General features: G+C 41.7%; 1 protein-coding gene across 2 annotated transcripts in view; it reads left to right on the forward strand.

Annotated features, from left to right (window-relative positions):
• Positions 1-27,569, forward strand: part of LOC115206309 (calcium-binding protein 8) — a 58,416-nt gene that overhangs the window by 21,581 nt on the left and 9,266 nt on the right. For both annotated transcript variants that reach the window (XM_029773097.1, XM_029773096.1), the window contains exon 4: positions 2,088-2,200. In XM_029773097.1, the coding sequence (XP_029628957.1) occupies positions 2,088-2,200 (113 nt within the window). The remainder of the gene's footprint in view (positions 1-2,087; positions 2,201-27,569) is intronic.

Genomic DNA, 27,569 nt, shown 5'->3' on the forward strand with positions numbered 1-27,569 from the left:
TTGCTAAATGCTACATATCTGCCTCAGTCTCAGAGAAATAAGTACTACTTCTAAGATGTACACAGTCAAATGTAACAAATAACTACTTTTTATAAAGAACTGTACAAATGCTATATTTGGGACATTCATATTTAACAAAACATTTTACAAATGTTTTCAATACAGTAATACGAGATCTGTAAGTAAAACATTTACATTTGACATTTTTGTCATTTAGCAGATGCTCTTATCCAGAGTGACTTACAGTATTAGTGCATTCATCTTAAGATAGCTGGGTGAGACAACCACATATCACAGTCAAATATACAGGATACGACCATTCCATTCCAGCTAAACAATGGAAATAAGCTAGGTTTTGCAAAAAACACATTTTCATTTTTACACATGGGTATACATGAAGGTACCCATAAGCAATCACTTCTGATAAAAAAACACGTAAGGAATTGGTGGTTATAGCATTTTGGAAATAAACTCTTCAATTGGAAGCCATCACCTTCTGTGGAAACATTAGATGTGTCCACTGTAATAGCAATACACATTATGTAACATATGGCATTTGCTGGCCTTATGTTTCAAACACTACATAATTGAAAAATATTCAAGTTTTTCACCCATTAGTCTTTTTTTACCTTGCATTCTCCACTCAAATGTTTGTTGTTTGTTTGTTTTGTTTTGTTTGGCAGAATTGCAATAAGAACTGTAGTGTGTTGGAATGGTGCAGGGAAGGATAGAAAGGTGATAACTGAATGCTCAAAGATGTGGACTGCTGCCTTTTGCCTCTCCACTTGAGATAAAAATGAATAGCAAAACAATTTCTCCTCCTGCTATCAAATTAAAGGTTTGTTTGAAATACTGCTTTCGTCTCCTGCTATGGCAAGTTAGAACATCTAGGAGCACCTATCTGTCATATTTGTTATAGATATTGCTTGTACATTCTGAGGTGTGACAGCAATCAGTGTATGAGTCCCTTTTGGTTTGGTAGAGGGGGAGAACTGGAGGACCATTTCTCATCTGCGATGCCTTTGAAATCGTCAGTTGATTTCACTCGCTGTGACTGAGTGAAGATGTTCCTTCAGAAGGAGATGAACTCACTAGCCAAGATAAGAAGGGTTGGCTGGATTGTTGTTGCTGTTAAGTCTGTTGTTGTTGCTGTTGTTGCTGTTAAGATGTTTAAAAACATACATTTGTGTTCTGTTCAAAGCAATTTGCTTCAATCTCATCTCATTTTCATGTCTGTAGACACAACACAAAAGACCAGGGTGATCAAACAGAGGAGGCATCCATAGCCAAGAACATTACCAGATAAATGGGATTTGAGGGTGTTTATTATGTCTTTGCCAAGCTAGCAGCTGTGTGAATTAGAGACACGTGACACATTCACGGATGGCCATTGATTCTTTCGCTCTGAGCAGCAGCTGCAAAAGTCCAGCTGATCACTATAAAATATGGATTGACTCATTGAGTTGATCTGATAATCTGTTCTACTTTCAGAACGATCCCTCAGATTGTTATCCAGCTCAGCAGAATGCGCTTGGTGCATTGCTTAGGAGCTTGTGGTCTTTGTTCGAGATCTCAGCATTGCAATTGCTCCATTTGCTTTTTATAGTGGTGTAATGTTTGTAATACATGATGCCTGTCATCAGCTACTTTTGTTAGGAAGTGTTTATGGTTTAAATCACATCCATCCGTCTATCCATCCATTCATCCATCCATCACGATAGCTCAAGGGCCCTGACTGCACTGGCTACACTGGCTGACTGTCCCCAGTTATGAGGCAGGATGCCACTCTGCATATGCATGGGCACAGAGAGGGACAATCGATGGCATCAAATGTGACAGTGTCAGCGTGCCTTAAGGAGGTCACCCCTGTCAGGGGAGAGGGAGGAGAGGAAGAGTGAAGGGGCAGATTGAGTTACCCTGCATGGGCAGCACATAACCTCGTCTGCAGGGAAATGAGGAAGAAGAGGGAGGAGAGAGTAGAGGTATGAATGGAAAGAACACAGACTCAAATTAACATATAGTTCTTGTCCTTCTTACTGATTTGCAATCAAACTTTGTGAATAAGACATGTCATACTGTGTGTCTAGGAGACGGGCAGGTAGACTTCGATGAGTTCATGACGATCCTGGGACCCAAGCTCCTGTCGTCTGAAACCAGGGAGGGCTTCCTGGGGAGCACAATAGACAGTATATTCTGGCAGGTAAGGACTTCTCTCTTTTAACCTCTATCTTCTATCACCTTTCCTTTACCAAGCACTGGCCTGCAATAGCTGCAGTCATGGCCAGGCTGTGCAATAGCTGGCAATGAAATCAAAGAGGCAGAGTGTAGTGTTTCAGTGTGTAGTGTGTGGAGGCAGAGTGTACTGTGTCAGTGTGTAGTGTGTAGAGACAGAGTGTAGTGTGTCAGTGTGTAGAGACAGAGTGTAGTGTGTAGTGTGTAGCGACAAAGTGTAGTATGTCAGTGTGTAGTGTGTAGAGGCAGAGTGTAGTGTGTCAGTGTGTAGTGTGTAGAGGCAGAGTGTAATGTGTAGTGTGTAGCGACAAAGTGTAGTGTGTCAGTGTGTAGTGTGTAGAGGCAGAGTGTAGTGTGTCAGTGTGTAGTGTGTAGAGGCAGAGTGTAGTGTGTCAGTGTGTAGTGTGTAGAGGCAGAGTGTAGTTTGTCAGTGTGTAGAGTGTAGAGGCAGAGTGTAGTGTGTCAGTGTGTAGAGGCAGAGTGTAGTTCCTGATGGCCAGATGTTGTCTTGTCTGGTGGCAGTGCCTCCTGCCTTGGAGATGGTGGCAGGACATAATCCATGCGCCGTTTGGCCAGATGTTATTGCACTGAAATGGAGGGGGAGAGGATGATAGCTAGCGAGGGAGTCAGAGTCAGAGTAGTGAGTGGAAGTGACAGGGTGAGAAGTTTCGAGCGAGTAACAGAAGTAGGGGGTGAAAGCGAATGAATGAAAGAGTGAAAGAGTGTAAGGGAGAGAAAGACAACGAGAGCGAGAGAAAGAACAACACTTAGAGAGAGAGAGAGGGAGAACCACACTCAGGGAGAGAGAGAGAGGGGGGAGAGCGAGAACAGTCCAGGAGGGAGAGAGAGAGAGAGAAAGAGAGGGACATTTGGCTCTGTGGAGCACACTTGGCAGGGTTCTCTCTCTGATGCTATCATGGCTGTGACCCAGTCTGTCTCTGGGGAGCAGGAGCTCTTGGTTTTCACTGTGAGGACATGCTCTCTGGTGCTGCAGGTGCAGACACTGTGGTCTCCGTGCCAACCCTGTTTTGCTGAGATGAGCTGCTCTGACCTTGGCTTGCTGATATGAGGCAGGAGGATGGAGACCAGAGCGGGTGGCTGTCTGGAATTGTTGTATCTTTCTGCGAAGTGGGGGGAAATCAGGGAATTGGAGTTGCTCAGATGATTTATAGCTACTCCTGTGTCTATAATTTCCAAATAGGAGGGTTGGAGTTGGTCTTGTGTCTTTCGAGGAATTGGTTCCCTCATATTCATACTCACATTTTTAATTGTTTGATAATTTAATCTTGTTTGTGATGATACACAGTATACAGTATCTCTGTTTACTATTCAGAAAAGAATATCTTAATGTGATTCCATCCTGATAATCCCGCCTCATTCTCCATGGTCGATGTATTGTAGCCTACAATTTTACATTTTAATGTCCAGTTTCCTGAGGTAACTGGCATGAACGTGTGTGTGTGTAACACCTGTTTTTGTTGCTCAATGGTTTCCCCTCCGAATTTCCTGTTTACAGTACAATACCTTGTCTCTCTGAGTCAGAAACCTTTTCTGTGTAGTAGTTGTTCTCTTTCTGAATTGAGCTCCCTGCACTCTGAATGAGTTTGACAGAATACATTTTCAATTTTTCTACTTCAATATCTCTGCATGCAAGTCTAACAAAAAAACGGACGTTTCTATTTTCTTTGCTTCACAGCGATTGAAATGGTTAATTTAATTCAGTTCATCTACATCTTTATCATTGACATTATGGGGTTTGTTGGCAGGTGTAAAAACAGAAGTCCCTTTGGAACTCTTTGGGATTTGAACTTGCAACACTCTGTATTTTCACCCAAGTGTTTTCCTAACCAGACCACTAAGCAGATATTATAGAGAAGCAACAAGGCTCTAAAAAAGTCCTCTTCAGAGGAATCATCCAATTAAGTAGTTCGAGAGAAGAGAGTGTTAGAGAGAATAACACTGAACCAGCATGTCCTGTAGTTAAAACGAGTCTGACTACCAGTCTCTGTAGCTAACATTCCTCTCCTTCCCACTGTCATTGCCAAAGGTCTTGGCTAGATGGGATCCAGCCTTTGTCAAATTAACGTCATAATTGACTTTTAGTGGCAGGTTAGGAGAACTTACGTAGCAGGTTAGGATAATAATGTATCAAGTTAGGATAATTAGGTTAAGGATAGGAAGAGGGTTAGGGTTAGCTAAAATGCTAAAAATGTCAACTTCTTACGTTAATTTGACAAAAACTTTGTACCTTTCTAAACATGATCCAAACTCAATGTTCAATATGCGCTGAATTTATGACGGAGTTGCTCATTGCTTCAAATAACATTCATATTTTCCATGGCATGAAAACATGTGGCGCCTCAAATAGCATTAGTAACAAATTAAAATCCTCTGCTCTTCTCAAGCTCATTAATGATAGAACGTTCATATTTGAAAATGGCAGAAAGGCCAGTCTCTTTGGCACATGACACGGAGTACAGGGAGTGGCTTAGCTGAAGAGACTGGTACCTAAGCTAAGTTAAGACTGCATAAAAAACAACTGGCATTGTTGTTCTTTGCCAATCAAAGAGTAAAAGTGCAGCTTATCGTTCTTGGTAAATGCAAACAATAACCATATGGGCACTAGCCCAACTTCCATTCCATATTGATGTGTTTCAGTTATAGTAAATAAAGTGCAAACACTTAACCTTAATGAACATAGTACTCTATACCCGCTGGACACAGACGTTATTTCAACATCCAGTTTTGATTTATATTTGATTGAGTTGTCAACCTATGTGAATTTGAATAAAAAGCATGAGCTGACGCACACCCAGAGAAAATTATTTTATGTAGAGGTGCTGACTAAAGGCGAATAAACAATAAGCTATAAAAATAAAGAGAGTCGCATACTCTCTCTCTCTCTCTCTCTCTCTCTCTCTCTCTCTCTCTCTCTCTCTCTCTCTCTCTCTCTCTCTCTCTCTCTCTATATATATATATATATATATATATAGCATTATATATATATATATATAGAGAGAGAGAGAGAGAGAGAGAGAGAGAGTATGCGACTCTCTTTATATATGTATATATATATATATATATATACAGTATATACAGTGCCAGTGATGCCGAAACATTGGTGATTTACCCAATAAATTACTGGGAGTTTACATAGAGAGTGTGCGACTCTTTATTTTTATAACTAATGTGAATTCAACATGAAATCAACAAATATTTGAAACATGTTATTGGATTTAGGTTAAAAGTTGGGTGAAAAAAATACATACATTCCCAAAAGTCCTTTATGTTGTTGACTTTTTGCAAATCCAATCTGTTTTCCATGTTCATTCAACGTAATCATATACATTTTTTGTTGTTGAAATTACTTGGAAACAACGTTGATTCAACCAGTTTGTGCAGAGTGGGTATTTAGTATATCTGTTAAGCACTTTGTTGATGTAAAAATAGCTTTATAAAATACATTTATTTGATTGATTGATGGAAAGAAAACTAGACAGCAGCTATGATAAACAAGAATAAAGTAACAATGTAATATAAACGCCATCAGCAAACAAGACCGGCAAAGCTTGCACATCACAGCGTTATGACTGTGCCTCTTGGCAGAACACATCCGAGGTGAAATCTGAATACATTTGAATAGCCAACCTGTTCCATAAAACATGAATCAGGATGACGGGGCAGACGCACAACAATTCTGTGACACTGAAAGCATTAGCCGGGAGACGAGGAGAGTAACCTTATGAAAGTTCCTGGCTGTCAATGCTTCTGCTGGCGTTTCATAAATCTCTGATGCTTCAGAGGGGAGGATGGAGGATGAGGACGGTGCTTTTAAGTATTTATTCTCTGTGGCATGTTGCTTCAGGGTCTTTCTCCATCAGGGGCTATGTGTGTCACCAAGCAGGCGCAGGGCTTCTCGGCTCAGTCTCTCTGAGAGACACAAGGCTGGTGTTTGTGTGTGTGTGTGTGTGTGTGTGTGTGTGTGTGTGTGTGTGTGTGTGTGTGTGTGTGTGTGTGTGTGTGTGTGTGTGTGTGTGCGTGTGTCACCAAGCACAAGGCTCTTCAGCTCAGTCACTCTAAGAAGCAGGCTGAAGAAGGCACAAGGCAGCTAACTTATTTAAGACACTTCAGACTTCAGAGGTCTTCAGGGGTTCTGCAACTGGTGCCTCAGCAGAGGAGTTCTTAAGCCCAGTGTCCTGTTTTTCTGTTATCTGAAAGCTAAACAGTCAACTTAATTTTTTGCAGTTGACTACAAAACCCTATGACATACTGTGTCATCCAATCTAAGTGAATGCTAACTTCCTCAAGTCGAATTTGAACTTAGTCATACATTAAGGTCAATGGAGTAAGTTCAAGTTTAGGATTTGCTGTGTAGAACAAGTCAATCTACTAATGTTAGGGTGGTGATGTCACACTCACATCCTTCCCAGTTGTAGAGGTTGGTTGGTTCAGTAAGAAATTATTTAACATTCTGTCATGGCTCTCACCTACCTACTCACTCATGTCTGCTCTTGTAGAAGTTCTTAATGTACCGAATTATCCCATTGGGGTGAATATGTGCATGTAATTAGACAACAGCAAACGTCTCACGTGCGTGTTGATGTTAATCATCTGTCTCTCGCATTCACAGGGTTTCTCTAATGATACCACAATTACAGTCACGCCTCATCAGCTTTTCATGTGGTTTGGGGCTTGAGTGTCATTACTTTGATATTCTCTAATTTAAGTAAGAGTCTCCATCTTTTAAGTATTCCTGAGAGCATAAAAGGCATTACTCTCCATCTTCCTTTCCCTCTCCATCTTCCTCTCCCTCTTCATCTCCCTGCCTCTGACCAGCACACAAATATAGCAAAGATACAAAGTAAACTTGCGTTATGAGAGCTTTATGTATCAGTCCTTTACTCTGTTTCTTCATAACACGCTGTCCCTGCAGGCGGGTTTAGTGTCATTAAATATTGTGTAGACGAAGGGCAGGTGGGTGGAGGGCAGGCTGAATAAAGAGAAAACAATACCTTAAAAAATCCATAAATGTATACATTTTGTGCACATAGGCTACATTGAAGTTTTTCTTTAATTATTTTAGGCTAACTGGCATTAGTGCGTAAGCTTTAGGGCCTAACTGTACCCACGCTAAAAAGCTTACATGCCAATCGCCAAATGCTTTTGGGAACAACAGAAAAGTTTAGGTTGATCCACAGAGGCAAAAAGGACAATGTCGGAGTTTGATGCAATAAGAGAAAAGCTGTGAATTGGAGAGTTGAAAATAAAGAGAAGGGAGGGACAGAAAAGTAATGTTTGTGGAAGATTTGTTGAAATGGTAAAAGAGGATGCTAGCAGTTATGTTATGTGCAGTGATTGTGAGGCACTATATAAATTCAACAGTCACAAGACAGGGACTTCAAATAGTCCTATGACAAGTAAAGGGAACTGTAGCCAACTGTTCAGATGGGTTAAATAGAAACTGAAATCTGGACACTGACTGTAGGTCTAGAACCTCTCATACAGCCTTAATATTAACTAATTAAGCATTCTCCTTTTTACCTCTGTATTTGGCGATTGGCGTGTAGTCTATTTCACGTGTGTACAGTTACATTAAAATAAAATAAAATATAGGCTATTTTGTATTTGTATTTATTAAGGATCCCCATTACTACTCTTCCTACTCTTCCTGGGGTCCAGGAACATTAAGGCAGTTATATACAATTGAACATTTTACATGACATTACATTTCATAACACTACCCAATACAGTGTGTTCCCTCAGGCCACTACTCCACTATCACATATTTACAATACAACATTCATGTGTACGTGTGTAGAGTGCGTTTCTTATCATGTGTATGTGTGTATGTGCCTGTGTGTCTCTTCACAGTTCTTGCTATTCGGATAAGGTGTGTTGTTATCTGTTTTTTTAAATCTGATTCTACTGCTTGCATCAGTTACCTGATGTGGAATAGAGTTCCATGTAGCCATGGCTCTATGTAGTACTGTGTGCCTCCCATAGTCTGTTCTTGACTTTGGGATTGTGAAGAGACCTCTGGTGGCATGTCTTGTGGGGTATGCATGGGTGTCCGAGCTGTGTGCTAGTATTTTAAACAGACACCTCTGTGCATTCAGCTTGTCAACACTTCTTACAAAAACAAGTAGTGATGAAGTCAATCTGTCCTCCACTTTGAGACATGAGAGATTTACATGCATATTATTAATGTTAGCTCTCAGTATACATTTACATTCCGATGTCCCTCTTTGTGGCACCTGACCACACGACTGAACAGTAGTCCAGGTGCGACAAAACAGGTGTTGACACAAACACTTATAAACAAAATTAAAATAAAATAAAAACTTCATAAACAATAGGCCGAAATAACAGGTGGAGGCGCAGAAGGCTTCCACCCGGTTGCGTAACCCTGCACCTTAGAGGGTGCTGCCCCATACACATAGACTTGAAATCACTGGCCACTTTAATAATGGAACACTAGTCACTTTAATAATGTTTACATATTTTTGCTTTACTCATCTCATATGTATATATTCTATTCTACTGTATTTAGTCTATGCCACTTCGACATTGCTCATCCTAATATTTATATATTCCTTAATTCCAATCTTTACTTTTAGGTTGTGTGTACTGTGTGTATGAATTGTTAGATATTACTGCAATGTTGGAGCTAGAAACACAAGCATTTCTCTACACCCGCAATAACATCTGCTAAACATGTGTATTGTGACAAATACAATTTGATTTGATTTGATGTGAGGTATTTGAGTTCGTGACAGGAGTTTGTGGAGTTCGTGACAGGAGTTTGTGGAGTTCGTGACAGGAGTTTGTGGAGTTCGTGACAGGAGTTTGTGGAGTTCGTGACAGGAGTTTGTGGAGTTCGTGACAGGAGTTTGTGGAGTTCATGACAGGAAATGATTGTGATTCAACACAGCAACCTCTGGTCTCTCATACTCTGTTATTGGAGAAATCTATTCTCTGAAGGGATGCAGTGCCAACCTTCTTTCTATGCCTACATTGCGTTGTAAATCTGAACTGAAAAACATTTCAGGCTATTCCGTTAAAACAACTACAGCCTATGCGCATGATGTAATCAAAATTATAATCCTAATTGGCACATTTTAAACTGTCCCTTTGTGAGGTGCAGCTGGGAACTAGTTCTGTAGGCCCTGCGATGGCAAGTGGTGGGGTCAATAAACCAGAATTGGAGGATCCTCCATCATTGTTTAAATCTACAGTTTGGTAACATTTTGGCTTCCCAGTAGATTACAACGGCGATGGACTGAGAGTTGTGGATAAAATGTTAACAGTATGGTGCCACGCTCAACGAGAATAGCCTATGCAGCTGCCAACACCTCATATGTTGACACATTTACATCGACATCACCCCAGTACACCGAAGCAAGACAGAAACGCAAATAAACTACAACAGCATCTCCCCTCTGCATTCAACCAGCCCTTGGCAGTTTATTCTGACCATGCCAAAGAAATGACAAATTATTTGTTTATATTTGTCACTAACTAAGGAAATGGCCTCTATAACAGCATTTTCATGCTGTAAGTTTCACAGATCCCCATCTACGACATTTACTCCCCAAGCGTACTCCACTACAACCCCAGTGGTTGAGCTGACCATTTTAAAGGACGTCACTGTGCTTGCTTAGCTGTATCTCTTTCCCCCCAATCCACCTCCTTCTGACAATCAAACTCTGGACCTTTACATATCCCCATCTGCTACATATGCACAATATGCAGTCTCTTTAATGATCTCAAATTCTGGCCTTTCTCTCTGGGCTTTATATCATGTGAGACCTTAATTAACTCTAGAGACCATTCTACTCATTATCACCAAACCTTTGTATGAGCTACTGCTTTATAAAAGCTGTATATAAAAGCTGCTTTCATACAGCCTCAGTGAACTGAATCTGTGTAAGAGACATTACCATTGCATTATTCTCACAGCCCACACTCAGTCAGTCAATGTCTCTCTCCCTCCCTCTCTCTCTCTCTCTCAAAATATGCTTATTATTTAGGCATGACATTTTGCTGGACTGTTATACATCCTAAAATATTAAATCAATGTTTAATGGGTAACTTCAGGCATTTATGTTAGTCAATTGAATTCTGAGAGAGAGAGAGAGAGAGAGAGAGAGAGAGAGAGAGAGAGAGAGAGAGAGAGAGAGAGAGAGAGTCAGCATGTTTGAGAGGAATACACAAGTTCATTTCATTACTTTTAAAAATGTAAAAGGTTGCTCTTTCTCTTGCACCAGAGTTTTGGCTGTTCTGAAAAGGTAATAATCCTTGAATAAAGATCAAGCCAGATTCTGATTAGATAGGAACTCACGGACCTTGGCATCATAAAGTTTCAATAATGCTTAAATCTTAAAGAGATACATGTATTACCCCTGGAACAGTTAATTTTACATTAGCCTACCCTACAATGTCACCTTAACACTTCTCGTGTCAGATCATCTCACCTCCAGGGCCCATCTAAAACAATATTCTCAGAGTATGAGTGCTGATCTAGGATTTGTTTTGTCTATTAGGTCATAATGAGTAAGATTACATGGACAAGGGGGTACAGCACTCCTACTCTGAGATACTTTACAAATGTGGGCCCTTGACTTCAGTTTTCCGTTATTCTGGAAACTCCTACCTGTTTTGAATAATTTCGAGCACCCTACAGGCACACACTGGTTGAATAAACGTTGTTTCCATGTAATTTCAATTAAATTATTTTAAACCAACGTGAATAGACATTGAATTGTTTTCTGTGCCCAGTGGGACAGGTGAAATTAACTGATCTATCCGATGTTAATAAATGGGCTCAGGGGTAGCCAGCAGTACTCTTACTAACCTGCTGAATGTTAAACAGAATGTCTGTGTCCTGCACATCCAGATACTGTGAAGTAAAGTATATTTTGTATTTTTTTACATTCTTCCGAAGGCAAGTTGAGCAAAGACTAATGTAAGTTTTGGCTGGCTTGTGCCTAACATAACAATACCCTGTAGCTGGGATAATTGACAGCCAGGTGAGATGACTGATTAGGACCTGCCTAGAGAAGGATTGACAGAGCACAGCATGGGGTGAGACCATTATTGAGAGGTTGAACCTTTCTAATTATTCACACAACCTCACATACTTCTTCTTCTTTGTCGTCTTCCACACCAGTCTGTAACAATGCTTATTATTACATTCAGAAAGTTTAAAAACTCTTACTAAGTAAATGCATTTCCTTTTTCCCTTGTATGATACGAATCTCTGAAACGCACAAACAATTACCAAAATGCCCCTTTTTTATGTGACTTTGGGAGTTGTGAGATTATTCTCTGTAGCTTTTTGGAACTCAGCAGCAGATTCAAGCTGCTGATTTAATTGTCTCTGGCTGTGATGATTCATCCTACGATTCTATCAATTCCAAATTCAGAACCTCATCAACTAGTTCTTTTCACATCATCTAAATAAGAAATGTCAAATCTAATTAGTAGAATCTATTTAATGTTGTTTATTTACAGTTTTGTTTTTATCATTGAGGTTTACAGTTTTGCACCCTTGTGTACTAGGCAGTAAGTGAAACTCACTACACATGAGCACAGTTTACATGATTTGTAAACTGTGCAAATCATGTAAACTGTGCTCATGTGTAGTGAGTTTCACTATCGCACAGATATGTAGACCAACTGTTTTCCCTCAGCCATTGTGAATTGTGTTGCAGCCAAATGTCTATAAAGCTGAGGGATGAGACTGGGGAAATGTACCACTTTCCAATTAATTGAGCTATGATTGAACTATGGATGCAAGGACTGACAATCCATTATGGTTTTTAACACATTCTGAAACTATACATTGTTTTTAGATTTGCTGATGTTTTGACACAAACTGTTTTCCCTTGAAATAAGAATCTTGGGCTGTATCTAATCTAGGCCTATAGCCAGGTTTTCTTATTCTGATCCCAGCCATATTCAGACACTTTAAGATGTGTTGTGCAATATGTTGTGCATTAGCTGGCACTCTGTCTGAAGCCTAATACATTTTACTCTCATCAATAAATCACTTCCGTTAATCTTTCATTTTCCTTCCCTTTGTGCAGGGGCATCTCTTTTTTAAGCAAATCAAATATGATGAATTATACATAGACCACAATCATTTTTCTGAAGAGAGAAAGAGGAGAGAGGAGAGAGGAGAGAGAGGGGCAGGCAGGCAGGCAGGCAGACAGACAGACAGACAGACAGACAGACAGACAGACAGACAGACAGACAGACAGACAGACAGACAGACAGACAGACAGACAGACAGACAGACAGACAGACAGACAGACAGACAGACAGACAGACAGACAGACAGGCAGGGAGGGAGGGAGGGAGGGAGGGAGGGAGGAGGGAGGCAGGGAGATAGGCAGGGAGATAGGCAGGGAGATAGGCAGGGAGATAGGCAGGGAGATAGGCAGGGAGATAGGCAGGGAGATAGGCAGGGAGGGAGTCAGACAGACAGGTAGGGAGACAGGGAAACCAAGAGAGACGGAAATATTTTTTTTATATCCCGGGCCTCATCAGTTACACAGTGGACATTTTAACTGGGTGAGTTAATTATTAACTAATAATAATTGCTTCTCTGGGTTATGATTTGTTATAGGACATAAGGAACATTATTTAACGGGCTTCTCTCACAGCGCTGATAGTGATGTACTAATGGACAGGAAATTGAATGGCAGTAATGGTATACATATTTCTGACTTCTCATTTCCATGTTATGAGAAGAACTCCACAAGTGCCCTCAGGTATTCTTTGTTAGTCTGCATGTCTGCCATATTCTCTCTGGTGACAGTTGGACTATAATTTGAAAACCTGAACATCAGTAGCTCAGAGTTTTCCTTTTCGATATTACATGAATTTATTCCCTATTTCTTCACATGAAGAAGGGTACTAAATGTAGCCTGCAACCTTTGGGAAGAAAGACAGACTCATAAAACTATTTGCTCGGGGCAACTAAGATGAAGATAAAGTTACAAAACATGCTCTGATATTGTGCATCAGTAAACACATCCTCTAAAAAATACTGTAAAGTATATCATTTCCTATTGAAAGTTTCTGTAGAGAATTGTTTTTGTCACATACACAGTTTACAGCAGGTATAAAAGGTGCAGTGAAATGCTTACGTGCTAGCTCCTTCAACATTGCAGTACAATAATCGATATCAATAAGTGTTTTGGTCGAGCACTTGAATAAATAGTACAGATGCATTATCTTAATTTGACCATGCTTCTCACAGCAGGCAAATAATCCTGCACCAACAGGAAATGTGAATTATTATGTGGATTATAATTAATGGACATTTTTGAAAGGGTTGATCCATTTTTTGTTAGGGCAAATCAAATCTGACATTTTTAAAGTGGAAATTACAAACGTAAAACCTTGAATGCGCTACAATTTGCATTTCCTGCTACGCAGAAAATTCTCCGCGACGACAGAGTGATCAAATTACAGTAGATCTGTGTATAATAGAACAGCAGCATTGATGTAACGATGATGCTGGGAGTCAGGAAGCAGGTGCAGGTGGTGAGTTTAATAATAACGAACATAGCGCTATACAAAACAAGAGAGCTTCTGGACAGGAACACAGAACCAATACTGGCTGAAGAGTGATGCTAGATAAAGGGGGAGTAATCAGGGTAGTGATGGAGTCCAGGTGTACCTCATGATGGGGAGCAGGTGTGTGTAATGAGGGTAGCCAGGTGTGCGTAATGATGGGTTGCCAAGACTGGTGGTTAGTAAACCGGTGACGTCGAGCGCCGGAGCGGGGTAGCGGAAGTACACGTGACAGTTGACTGTGTGTGTGTGTGTGTGTGTGTGTGTGTGTGTGTGTGTGTGTGTGTGTGTGTGTGTGTGTGTGTGTGTGTGTGTGTGTGTGTGTGTGTGTGTGTTGGATGTGTGGTGACTCAGTCCAAGTAGTCTGTAAGGTGCATATAGTCTCTGAGGTACAGATAGTCTCTGAGGTACAGATAGTCTCTGAGGTACAGGTCGGGGAAAGTATACAGCTTGGGTTTTGAAGTTCAAAAAAAGTTTGTTAGCCAACAGTAAACTATGACCCTTTAGGATCCAACACTAGTTAGTTAATAAGCACAATATCCGAGTAGATGGCTCCCTTTAGGTCAAACACAGTCAGAGCAAAGCAAATCAATATCTCAACCTTAGACCATCTCTGACCATACATCTGTGAAATGATGCTGGGTATAAAGAGAGAGAGTATAAAGGATTATGTGTATAAAGAGAGAGAGTATAAAGGATGCTGGGTATAAAGAGAGAGAGTATAAAGGATGCTGGGTATAACGAGAGAGAGTATAAATTATGCTGGGTATAAAGAGAGAGAGTATAAAGGATGCTGGGTATAACGAGAGAGAGTATAAATTATGCTGGGTATAAAGAGAGAGAGTATAAAGGATGCTGGGTATAACGAGAGAGAGTATAAAGGATGCTGGGTATAAAGAGAGAGAGTATAAAGGATGCTGGGTATAAAGAGAGAGAGTATAAAGGATGCTGGGTATAAAGAGAGAGAGTATAAAGGATGCTGGGTATAAAGAGAGAGAGTATAAAGGATGCTGGGTATAAAGAGAGAGAGTATAAAGGATGCTGGGTATAAAGAGAGAGAGTATAAAGGATGCTGGGTATAAAGAGAGAGAGTATAAAGGATGCTGGGTATAAAGAGAGAGAGTATAAAGGATGCTGGGTATAAAGAGAGAGAGTATAAAGGATGCTGGGTATAAAGAGAGAGAGTATAAAGGATGCTGGGTATAAAGAGAGAGAGTATAAAGGATGCTGGGTATAAAGAGAGAGAGTATAAAGGATGCTGAGTATAAAGAGAGAGAGTATAAATTATGCTGGGTATAAAGAGAGAGAGTATAAAGGATGCTGGGTATAACGAGAGAGAGTATAAAGGATGCTGGGTATAAAGAGAGAGAGTATAAATTATGCTGGGTATAAAGAGAGAGAGTATAAAGGATGCTGGGTATAAAGAGAGAGAGTATAAAGGATGCTGGGTATAACGAGAGAGAGTATAAAGGATGCTGGGTATAAAGAGAGAGAGTATAAAGGATGCTGGGTATAAAGAGAGAGAGTATAAAGGATGCTGGGTATAAAGAGAGAGAGTATAAAGGATGCTGGGTATAAAGAGAGAGAGTATAAAGGATGCTGAGTATAAAGAGAGAGAGTATAAATGATGCTGGGTATAAAGAGAGAGAGTATAAAGGATGCTGGGTATAAAGAGAGAGAGTATAAAGGATGCTGGGTATAAAGAGAGAGAGTATAAATTATGCTGGGTATAACGAGAGAGAGTATATAGGATTTTGGGTATAAAGAGAGAGAGTATAAAGGATGCTGGGTATAAAGAGAGAGAGTATAAAGGATGCTGGGTATAAAGAGAGAGAGTTTAAAGGATGCTGGGTATAACGAGAGAGAGTATAAATTATGCTGGGTATAAAGAGAGAGAGTATATAGGATTTTGGGTATAAAGAGCGAGACAGTGGACAGTGCTGATCTACAGTCCAAACTGATCCTACAGTATATCAACACTCCTACTCCAAGACTATGGTTGTGTCCCTAATGGCACCATATTCCCTATAGTGTACTACTTTTGACCAGAGAACAGGGTGCCATGTGGAACAAAGCCTATTTGTTAATTCAGTCCCTGATGTCCCCACAGTCCCCCCTCTCTCTAACTCTCTCTCCAGTACTGCCTAACACACTGTGACAGTTAATGACACGGCCGGTGCCGCGCCTGGGATGTTACTGCACTGTGGGGGCGTCCTCCCACATGCTCTGCCTAAGGAGAGAGAAAAAAGAGAGGAGAGAAAAATATTAGTAATATTCCTCCGTGTCAAACGACGTGTCTCTGCATACCAATGAAGGAAGAGACACAGCGTCACAGCAGACACAGCCAGCTAATCGACGACACACACACACACACACACACACACACACACACACACACACACACACACACACACACACACACACACACACACACACACACACACACACACACACACACACACACACGCACACACACATACTGTATACAGTGGGGAGAACAAGTATTTGATACACTGCCGATTTTGTTTTCCTACTTACAAAGCATGTAGAGGTCTGTAATTTTTATCATAGGTACACTTCAACTGTGAGAGACGGAATCTAAAACAAAAATCCAGAAAATCACATTGTATGATTTTTAAGTCATTAATTTTCATGTTATTGCATGACATAAGTATTTGATCACCTACCAACCAGTAAGAATTCCGGCTCTCACAGACCTGTTAGTTTTTCTTTAAGAAGCCCTCCTGTTCTCCACTCATTACCTGTATTAACTGCACCCGTTTGAACTCGTTACCTGTATATAAGACACCTGTCCACACACTCAATCAAACAGACTCCAACCTCTCCACAATGGCAAGACCAGAGAGCTGTGTGAGGACATCAGGGATAAAATTGTAGACCTGCACAAGGCTGGGATGGGCTACAGGACAATAAGCAAGCAGCTTGGTGAGAAGGCAACAACTGTTTGCGCAATTATTAGAAAATGGAAGAAGTTCAAGATGACGGTCAATCACCCTCGGTCTGGGGCTCCATGCAAGATCTCACCTCGTGGGTGAGGAAGGTGAGGGATCAGCCCAGAACTACACGGCAGGACATGGTCAATGACCTGAAGAGAGCTGGGACCATAGTCTCAAAGAAAACCATTAGTAACACACTATGCCGTCATGGATTAAAATCCTGCAGCGCATGCAAGGTCCCCGGCTCAAGCCAGCGCATGTCCAGGCCCGTCTGAAGTTTGCCAATGACCATCTGGATGATCCAGTGGAGGAATGGGAGAAGGTCATGTGGTCTGATGAGACAAAAATTGAGCTTTTTGGTCTAAACTCCACTCGCCGTGTTTGGAGGAAGAAGAAGGATGAGTACAACCCCAAGAACACCATCCCAAACGTGAAGCATGGAGGTGGAAACATCATTCTTTGGGGATGCTTTTCTGCAAAGGGGACAGGACGACTGCACCGTATTGAGGGGAGGATGGATGGGGCCATGTATCGCGAGATCTTGGCCAACAACCTCCTTCCCTCAGTAAGAGCATTGAAGATGGGTCGTGGCTGGGTCTTCCAGCATGACAACGACCCGAAACTGTCACGTTTGTCGTAGTGATGAGACCAAAATGCAGCAGGTATGTGTATACTCATCTTCTTTATTATAAGGGAAGAAGGTAAACCCACAATAAACACGTATACAAAAAGAAACACACCGACAATAAACAGTCCTGTAAGGCTTGACGCTATACACGGAACAATCTCCCACAAATGACAAACACAAACGCACCCTAATATATGGGACTCTCAATCAAAGGCAAATATACACATCTGCCTTCAATTGAGAGTCCCAACCCCAATTAGCCAAACATAGAAACAGGCACACTAGACTAAACATAGAATACATGAAAATCAAACAGTGCCCAAACACCCCGGAATACTTAAATCAAATGCCCCTTCAACAAACACACCACCGCGAACCACATAAAACGAATACCCTCTGCCACGTCCTGACCAAACTATAATAACAATTAACCCTTATACTGGCCAGGACGTGACAGAAACACACAGCCAGGGCAACTAAGGACTGGCTCCGTAAGAAGCATCTCAAGGTCCTGGAGTGTCCTAGTCAGTCTTCAGACCTGAACCCAATAGAAAATCTTTGGAGGGAGCTGAAAGTCCGTTTTGCCCAGCGACAGCCCCGAAACCTGAAGGATCTGGAGAAGGTCTGTATGGAGGAGTGGGCCAAAATCTCTGCTGCAGTGTGTGCAAACCTGGTCTAGAACTACAGGAAACGTATGATCTCTGTAATTGCAAACAAAGGTTTCTGTACCAAATATTAAGTTTTGCTTTTCTGATGTATCAAATACTTATGTCATGCAAGAAAATGTTAATTAATTTCTTAAAAATCATACAATGTGATTTTCTGGATTTTTGTTTTAGATTCCGTCTCTCACAGTTGAAGTGTGCCTATGATAAAAATTACAGACCTCTACATGCTTTGTAAGTAGGAAAACCTGCAAAATCGGCAGTGTATCAAATACTTGTTCTCCCCACTGTATACATGCACACACACACACACAACCCCTCATTATTTCCATATCCATAATCACCCTCCTTTAAATTAGTCTGATCCACTTTCAGTAACGGTGGTGTAATGTGCTCCTCTCATCCCTTGGTTCCAGCTAGTGTTAATGTCACGACTTCCGCCGAAGTTAGTCCCTCTTCTTGTTCGGGCTGCGTTCGGCGGTCGACGTCACTGGCCTTCTAGCCATCGCCGATCCATTTTTCATTTTCCATTTGTTTTGTCTTTGTTTTACACACCTGGTTTCAATTCCCCAATTACATGTTCATTATTTAACCCTCTGTTTTCCCCATGGTTTTTGTGAGTGATTGTTTTATTGTAAGTTCGGTCCGATGTTTGTGGGCTTGGTATTACTTCATGTATTTGGAAATTTTGAGTAAAGTTCATTGTGTTACTCATCTCTGCTGTCCTGCGCCTGACTCCTCTGCACCAGCTACACCCGTTCTGGGTGTAGCTGACCTTACAGTTAAAGGTCGAGGGTCTGGATTACAGGCTTCTTATTGCTGTGAAAATGACTCAATTTGTCTTTATCACTTCACACCTTGCTAACTGTCATCATTACGGTTCATCTGAGAAAAGAGAGGCAGACACACACACACCAACACACATACACATCTGAGACATTACAACAGTCCCTGGTTGTGGCAAAGTGGCAATCTAGATTCCCTCTTGTCATTTTCCCACACTTTTTTGGAGCACATTGTACAGATAATAACCTCTGTATGAACTTAAACAGTTAACTTTTTGAAACACCGACAACCATAGGGAACAGACTGTAATATTCATTAATGAAAGAAGATATTAGCATGAGGTAGAGAATGTGTGGGAAGTCTTTAGCTACTGCTGATGGAAGAGTAAATTTCACACAGTCAGATGCTGAATAATCATAGTCACTTTGTGTGAGCTCTGCAAGAGGTTGATATGTAGCAGTGTAACTGTGTGTGAAACGGTGAGTCTGATACTCTGAGTATCATTTAACTAATGATCCTTTGAGACAGACACAAGAAACTCCTCAACATGTGCCATAAAAGATGCCATTGTCTTTCAACATTTACCTTCTGATTGCCTCATTAAAGTTGACTTTTTGACCAGAGATGACTTAGTTCTGTTGTTATTATATATAAAGTTCAATAAAAACACATGAGCTGGCGTACACCCAGAAAAAAATATTTTATAAAGTTAACATGAAAACAGTTTTCTGTGAAGAAAGAGTACAGGCTGAAGAAGTGGAAACATGGTGTGTTGTATTGTACTGTATTTTGTATGTTCCTTCTCTCATTGCTCAGATCAGAGGTTCCAATGTTTGATAGAACTTCCGCCTCCTGCTGAGAAGCAGTACTATCACATACTCAAAAGCACTCAGCTTGAGATGTAATATTTATTTTTCTTAAACTTTTTCTGACAAGGGGAGAGAAGGAAACCACAGTGCGTTCTGTCTCTCTCGCTCTTTCTCCCTCTCTCTTTCTCTCTCTCTCTCTCTCTCTCGCTCTCTCTCATTACATAAATTACAGCTTAAAATCATGAACATTTTGTTATCTCACAGACTTTTATTTTATTTTATTGAACCTTTATTTAACTAGGCAAGTCAGTTAAGAACAAATTCTTATTTTACAATGACGGCCTGCCCTGGCCAAACCCTCCCTAACCCGAACAACGCTAGGCCAATTGTGCGCTGCCCTATCGGACTCCTGATCACGGTCGGTTGTGATACAGCCCAGGATTGAGCTAGGGTCTGCAGTGACGCCTCTAGCACTGAAATGCAGTGCCTTAGACCGCTGTGCCACTCGGGAGCCCAAAACAAGACTCAGGGTAATCTAATAATCATGCTTAAAATGTTATCATCATGCGTCATAAAGATTTATTGGCCCGGCTAATTGAAACTCCTGGATCTCAGTGTTGTTTTGTTTACAAAGCTGCTAATTGATGGGAAAAAAACAGAGTTGACAGGTTGAAGTGGTCATAGAAAGAGATGAGACGCTACATGACAACAGAGTGATAAATTACAGATGCTTTTTATGTGTACTGTAAATTAAAGGCTCAAGTAGTGAGGTATGATGGTATTAATAAAATGTTCACTAGTGTTCTTCTGTAATGAATGAAATGGGGTGCCACACTGCACATGCTAGCCAAGGCAGCTGAGAATGAACTCTAGATTACACTTTAGTGCTTTCAGCTAGGAAATAAATTCTACTGTAACTACTGTGGCAATTGTTTATTTTTTTAGTATTTTACCCCCTTTTTCGATCTTGTATTATCGCTGCAACTCCCCAACGGGCTCAGGAGGAGAAGGTTGAGTCATGCGTCCTCCAAAACATGACCCACCAAACCGTGCTTCTTAACACCCGCTCGCTTAACCTGGAAGCCAGCTGCACCAATGTGTCAGAGGAAACACTGTTCAATTGACAACTGAGGTCAGCCTGCAGGCGCCCAGCCCGCCACAAGGAGTCGCTAGAGCACGATGAGCCAAGTAAAGCACCCCCGGCCAAACCCTCCCTAACCCGGACGACGCTGGGCCAATTGTGCACCGCCCTATGGGACTCCCGATCATGGCCGGTTGTGATACAGCCTGGGATCGAACCGAGGTCTGTAATGACGCCTCTAGCACTGCAATGCAGTGCCTTAGACCACTGCGCCACTCGGGAGGCCCATATAGGATGACAAAAACAGAATATTACAAAAGAGTCGTAGGATGACAAAAACAGGATATTTTATGAGAGTTGTAGAATGACAAAAACACTTGTTTATCAGAGGGAATAGGACAGTATAAAGGTCTTGTCTGTCAGCTGTCTGGTCAACATCAGAGGAGTCTTATCCATAATATTTTAGAGAGAAATCACATGACTGGCTTGAACTTTCTTGACATATTCAGAGAGAGAGAGAAAGGGAGATCTGCACAGAGGGGAGGCCTGCGATGGCTCAACCTGGTTATTAATACATCTGGACACTTTGTAATGTGACAGCCTGCTGTCTTCATCACCTAATGCCATCTGTCATTCCTGTCCATTTCCAAACCTCCTGATGTAACCGACTGGGTTCAAACTTGGGTCTGATGCACACCGATGAGCTTTTCTTTACAACACTACAGGAACCTCACTTCACCCCTAGGACCAGCAAGGCTTCCTGACATTTTGGAGTTGTTGCCCTAATAGCCCTATTATGGATCATTCTGGACCGTCAATAGTGTCCAATGTTGTATCGGCTTGTCATCGTACACTCTGTGCCCCTGGTGGATCATGGACCCAATGTCTGTTTCACACCCTGTATGGAATCTGGCCAATGGCCCAATTAGGCGCTGTCAACACATTTAGGGACACACACCAGACATGCACACACACACTGTCAACACCCTCTGCTTTAGTCTAATGATTGGTTGAGACATAGCTGTCACAATTCATTTTCTTGTGCGCCGTTGTCGTTGTAAGCTCACGCTAATGTTACATTTTGTTGTCCATTGACAGGTCGGTGAGCTGTGATAATAAAGACATAAATATCGTCTGATGGCACAGGTTCTTACGGGGGATATGCTGTTTAGAGGTTGAGATCGATACTGTTGCTGAGCTGCCATTGCTGAGCTGCAACTACCACGTCAACGTTTAGGACATAAACCCATGACTAGAAATAGCAAACTGTCAGAACAGAATTAATTAACATGAGTCTTCTTCAGGTTGGAGCGTAGAAATTCAGTTGAGATTATAATCTTGCATAATGAATGAAAAGATTGGTTTGATAGATCAGAAACCTGTATAGTTAGGCTACATACAGTATTGTAAGGCTTGTGGAGTTACATCATGACTTCTATTCTAGTACAGTCTGTCAGTGCTCGTTAGGCCTCTTCTTTAACATGAACAGACTAAAAGCTGTCAAGGCCTTTTCCTATCAGCATCCTCAGTCCATCGCAAGCTGTTAGGCAAGAGCAAAGAAGTCTGACACAGCAGACTGGAAAACATACAGTAAATTCAGAATTCACATAACTAAACTAAACAAAAAGAACAAGAAACTATACTATGGAACAAAGATAAATTATATAAAGAATGATAGTTAAAAGCTCTGGAGTACCTTAAATGAAATTGTTGGCAATTATTGTTTTCTGTTTTTACTAATGACCTTCCACTGACCTTGAATAAAGCCTGTGTGTCTATGTACGCTGACGACTCAACAGTATACACATCGGCTATGACAGTAAAACAAATAACTGACACCCTTAACATAGAGCTCCAGTCCAGTGAGTTTTAGAATGGGGGACTGGCAAGGGGCTCGTGCTAAATATCTCAAAAACTAAAGGCATTGTTTTTGGGACAAATCACTTGATAAACCCAACATTTAATCTAGATCTATTATTGAATAATGTGGCAATTTAGCAATTTGATTAGACTAAACTGTTGGGTTTAACCCTAGATAGCAAGCTGTCATGGTTAAAACATAGACTCAATGGTTGCTAAAATGGGTAGAGGTCTGTCCATTATAAGGCGCTGCTCTACTTTATTGACATCTCAGTAGACCAGACAGGTCCTACAGGCCCTAGTTTTGTCGCACCTGGACTACTGCCCAGTTGTGTGGTCATCTGCGGCAAAGAGGGACATAGGTAAATTGCAGTTGGGCTAGAACATAGCAGCACATATTGCACTTAGATGTACACGGATGGCTAATGTCAGCAACATGCATGTCAATCTCTCCTGGCTCAAAGTTGAGGAGAGATTGAGTGCAAGGTTTTGATGTGTTGAAGGTACCGAACTGTCTGTTGAAGCAGTTGGTACACAGTTCGGACACTCATCAGTACAACACAAGACATGCAACCAAAGGTCTCTTCACAGTTCCCTGGTCCAGAACAGAGGCTGGGAAACGCACAGTATTAAATAGAGCCATGACTACATGGAACTTTCTGCCACCCCAAGTAAATTAAGCTATAAATAAAAACAGACTTGGACTGTTGGCGCATAGGGACTGTGAAGAGACACAGCCATTTTAATATATTTTTATTGTAATTTGCACTGTATTATCTATTGTATTATGTAGGTGGGTGGCCTTGTTCAAGCCTTGGCTTGTGCGAGCCGGAACGGATCATAGGGCAGGAGACATCTCTTGTTTCTGAAGCGTGATGTACATTCAAAAGTTTGGGGTCACTTAGAAATGGCCTTGTTTTTGAAAGAAAAAAAAATAGTCCCTTAAAATAACATCAAATTGATCAGAAATACAGTGTAGACATTGTTAATGTTGTAAATGAATAATGTAGCTGGAAAAGGCTGATTTTTAATGGAATATCTACATAGGCGTACAGAGGCCCATTATCAGCAACCATCACTCCTGTGTTCCAATGGCACGTTGTGTTAGCTAATCCAAGTTTATCATTTTAAAAGGCTAATTGATCATTAGAAAACATTTTGCAATGATGTTAGCACAGCTGAAAACTGTTGTCCTGATTAAAGAAGCAATAAAACTGGCCTTCTTTAGACTAGTTCTTTAGACTAGCATCAGCATTTGTGGGTTCGATTACAGGCTCTAAATGGCTTGAAACAAATAACTTTTGTCACGCCAACTCCTGCTCTTCCCCCCTGGAGCTCGAGGGCACCAGGCTCCCCAGTATTGCACACTCCTGCCACCATCATGTTTCTGTCTTGTTCTGTCTTGCTCTTTGTCTGTTCCTAATTAAATGTCAACTCCCTGTACCTGCTTCTCGTCTCCGGCGTCAGTCCTTACAGAATGCAGCAGCTATCATGCGAAGCATCGGGGAGTGCTAACGTTCCAGTTGGTCGTGACGTCGGGTCCGGGGCCCGACAACCGATGGAATTGGGGGTGCCTAAGCCAGCTCGTTGGGCAGTCACGCCCTAGCTGGCTCGAGAAGTTTCTGTGCCCCGGTTGGCTCGGAAGGGGCCCGTCCCACGTCAGGCCTCAGCCGGATCGTCAGGTTTTTACACCCAGTCGGCTCGTCAGGCTGCTACGCCTCCACCGGATCATCAAGGCTCCCACGCCTCAGCCAGCTCGCCAGGCTCTCATGCCTCTACCGGTTCGTTGGGGTTTCACGCCAAGCCGGCTTGTCCAGCGCCCGTGCCTCGGCCGGCCGTCAGGCTCGCCCAGGTGGGACGCCGGGTGGCGCCCCTAGAGGGGGGAGTACTGTCACGCCTGCTCCCGCTCTTCCCCCCTGGTGCTCGAGGGCACCAGGCTCCCCAGCATTGCGCACTCCTGCCACCATCATTACGCACATCTGCCTTCCCCTGTCACGCGCATCAGCATTTATTGGTCTCACCTGGACTCAATCACCTGTTTATTACCTCCGCAATATTTGTCAGTTCCCCAGCTCTGTTTCCCGCTGCTGCATTGATTGTCGTTTGTCATTGTGTATCCGTGGGCTGACGCTGTTTCTGTCTTGCTCTTTGTCTTTTCCTAATTAAATGTCAACTCTCCGTACCTGCTTCTCATCTCCGGCGTCGGTCCTTACAACTTTCTTCTGAAACTCGTCAGTCTATTCTTGTTTTGAGAAATGAAGGCTATTCCATGCGAGAAATTGCCAAGAAACTGAAGATATCGTACAACGCTGTGTACTACTCCCTTCACAGAAAAGTGCAAACTGTCTCTAACCAGAATAGAAAGAGGAGTGGGAGGCCCCGGTGCACAACTGAGCAAGAGGACAAGTACATTAGAGTGTCTAGTTTGAGAAACAGATGCCTCACAAGTCCTCAACTGGCAGCTTCATTAAATAGTACCCACAAAACACCAGCCTCAACGTCAACAGTGAAGAGGCGACTCCGGGATGTTGGCCTTCTAGACAGAGTTGCAAAGTGAAAGCCATGTCTCTGTCCAGTGTCTGTTTTCTTTTGCCCATCTTAATCTTTTATTTTTATTGGCCAGTCTGAGTTATCGCTTTTTCTTTCTCAAACTAGACACTCTAATGTAATTGTCCTCTTGCTCAGTTGTGCACAGGGGCCTCCCACTCCTCTTTCTATTCTGGTTAGAGCCAGTTTGCGCTGTTCTGTGAAGGGAGTAGTACACAGCGTTGTTCGAGATCTTCACTTTCTTGGCAGTTTCTCACATGGAATAACCTTCATTTCTCAGAACAAGAATAGACTGACTAGTTTCAGAAGAAAGTTCTTTGTTTTTAGCCTTTATGAGCATGTAATCGAACCCACAAATGCTGATGCTCCAGATACTCAATTAGTCTAAAGAAGGCCAGTTTTATTGCGTCTTTTATCAGGACAACAGTTTTCAGCTGTGCTAACGTAATTGCAAAAGGGTTTTCTAATTATCAGTTAGCCTTTTTAAATGATAAACTTGGATTAGTTAACACAACGTGCCATTGGAACACAGGAGTGATGGTTGCTGATAATGTGCCTCCGTACGCCTATGTAGATATTCCATTAAAAATCAGCCATTTCCAGCTACAATAGTCATTTACAACATTAACAATGCCTACACTATATTTCAGATCAATTTTATGTTATTTTAATGGACAGAAAAATTTGCTTTTCTTTCAAAAAAAAGGCCATTACTAAGTGAACCCAAACTATTGAACGGTAGTGTATATTGTGTGTTTTATTTGTTGTTTTATTTTCTGTTTGGAGCCCAGGACGAGAAGGCGTTGCCTTGGCAGCGGCTAATTGGGAATCCTAATAAAATACAAAAATACTACTAAAATAATACTACTACTTCCGACGGCCATGTTAAAATAATGTATTACTGAGCTGTAAAACAATGTTATTTTTGTAATAGGTGTTGTCATAACCCTTTGGAAAATTAGCAGCTTACAGGGTTCCTATATTTGGGTAACTGTGGTGATAATGGCAAACTGATGGTTGGGTAACCGTGGTAATAATGGCACAGAGATGGTTGGGTAACCATGGTGATAATGGAACAGTGATGCAGTGTCCCCCTGCTTAATGGGTTCTGGAAATGAGATAAGAAACAGTCTGATCCCTGAGGATTGGAAGCCTTTCTAGTGGCTTGTTAAATGGTAATACTTTACTTAAAGCCTTCAGGTGTAACCCATTATGATGCTGAGTCTTGCCTAGACTTTGTTTTAACATGTAAGACAAACTTATTTAAGATTATATGTAGTTTCCACCAACCTTTGTTTACATCCCTTCCTTTGCTCACCATCTAGAGCATCCTGACCGGTTGCATCCCCGCCTGGTATGGCAACTGCTCGGCATCTGACCGTAAGGCGTTACAGAGGGTAGTGTGTACGGCCCAGTACATCATAGGGGCCAAGATTCCTGCAATCCAGGACCTATATAATAGGCAGTGTCAGAGGAAAGCCCATAAAATTGTCAGAGACTCCAGTCACCCAAGTCATAGACTGTTTTCTCTTCTACCCCACGGCAAGCGGTACCGGAGCACCAAGTCTAGGACCAAAAGGCTCCTTAACAGCTTCTACCCTCAAGCCATAAGACTGCTGAACAATTAATCAAATGGCCACCGGACTGTTATATTGACCCCCCCCCCCCCCTCTCCCCCCATTTGTTTTGTACACTGCTGCTACTCGCTGTTTATTATCTATGCATAGTCACTTCATCCCTACCTACATGTACAGATTACCTCTAACCTGTATCCCCACACACTGACCCGGTACCAGTACCTCCTGTATATAGCCTCGCTATTGTTATTTTATTGTGTTACTTTTTATAAATGTAATTTTTTACTTTAGTTTACTCGGTAAATATTTTCTTAACTCTTCTTGAACTGCATTGTTGGTTAAGGGCTTGTAAGTAAGCATTTTACGGTAAGGTCTACACTTGTTGTATTCGGTGCATGTGACAAATACAGTTTGATTTGATTTGACAATACACATTTACGCAGCCGACAGATTCAATGTTTGTTTGTTTTCTCAACTAAACTACTGCCAAACCCCTGTTGGCCTACTTAGGGTCCCAAGCCGCACTATCCTGCTGACTGTGATGATGAGAATGCACTTTGTTGTGACAGCCAACTCTCCTCAGGTGCTCATATTTAAGCTGTAACTGCTTTGCATTCCTGTCAGTGTCTGTGTCCCAGCAGAAATATACAGCAGAGAGAGACCATCACCAGGGTAATGCAGGGAGTACAAGAACAGTCACTGTGATACAGCTATTGCTGCTACATGAGAACACAGGGACACAGGGACCGGCAAGAAGACAATTAAACACGTAGCCTCGCCAAGCACCACTAGCTGCGGAGACTCACTTACAATGACATTATCTCAGACATTCAGTAGGTCACGT

This window comes from Salmo trutta, chromosome 13 (assembly GCF_901001165.1).
Source record: "Salmo trutta chromosome 13, fSalTru1.1, whole genome shotgun sequence".
In the NCBI taxonomy this organism is placed as follows: domain Eukaryota; kingdom Metazoa; phylum Chordata; class Actinopteri; order Salmoniformes; family Salmonidae; genus Salmo; species Salmo trutta.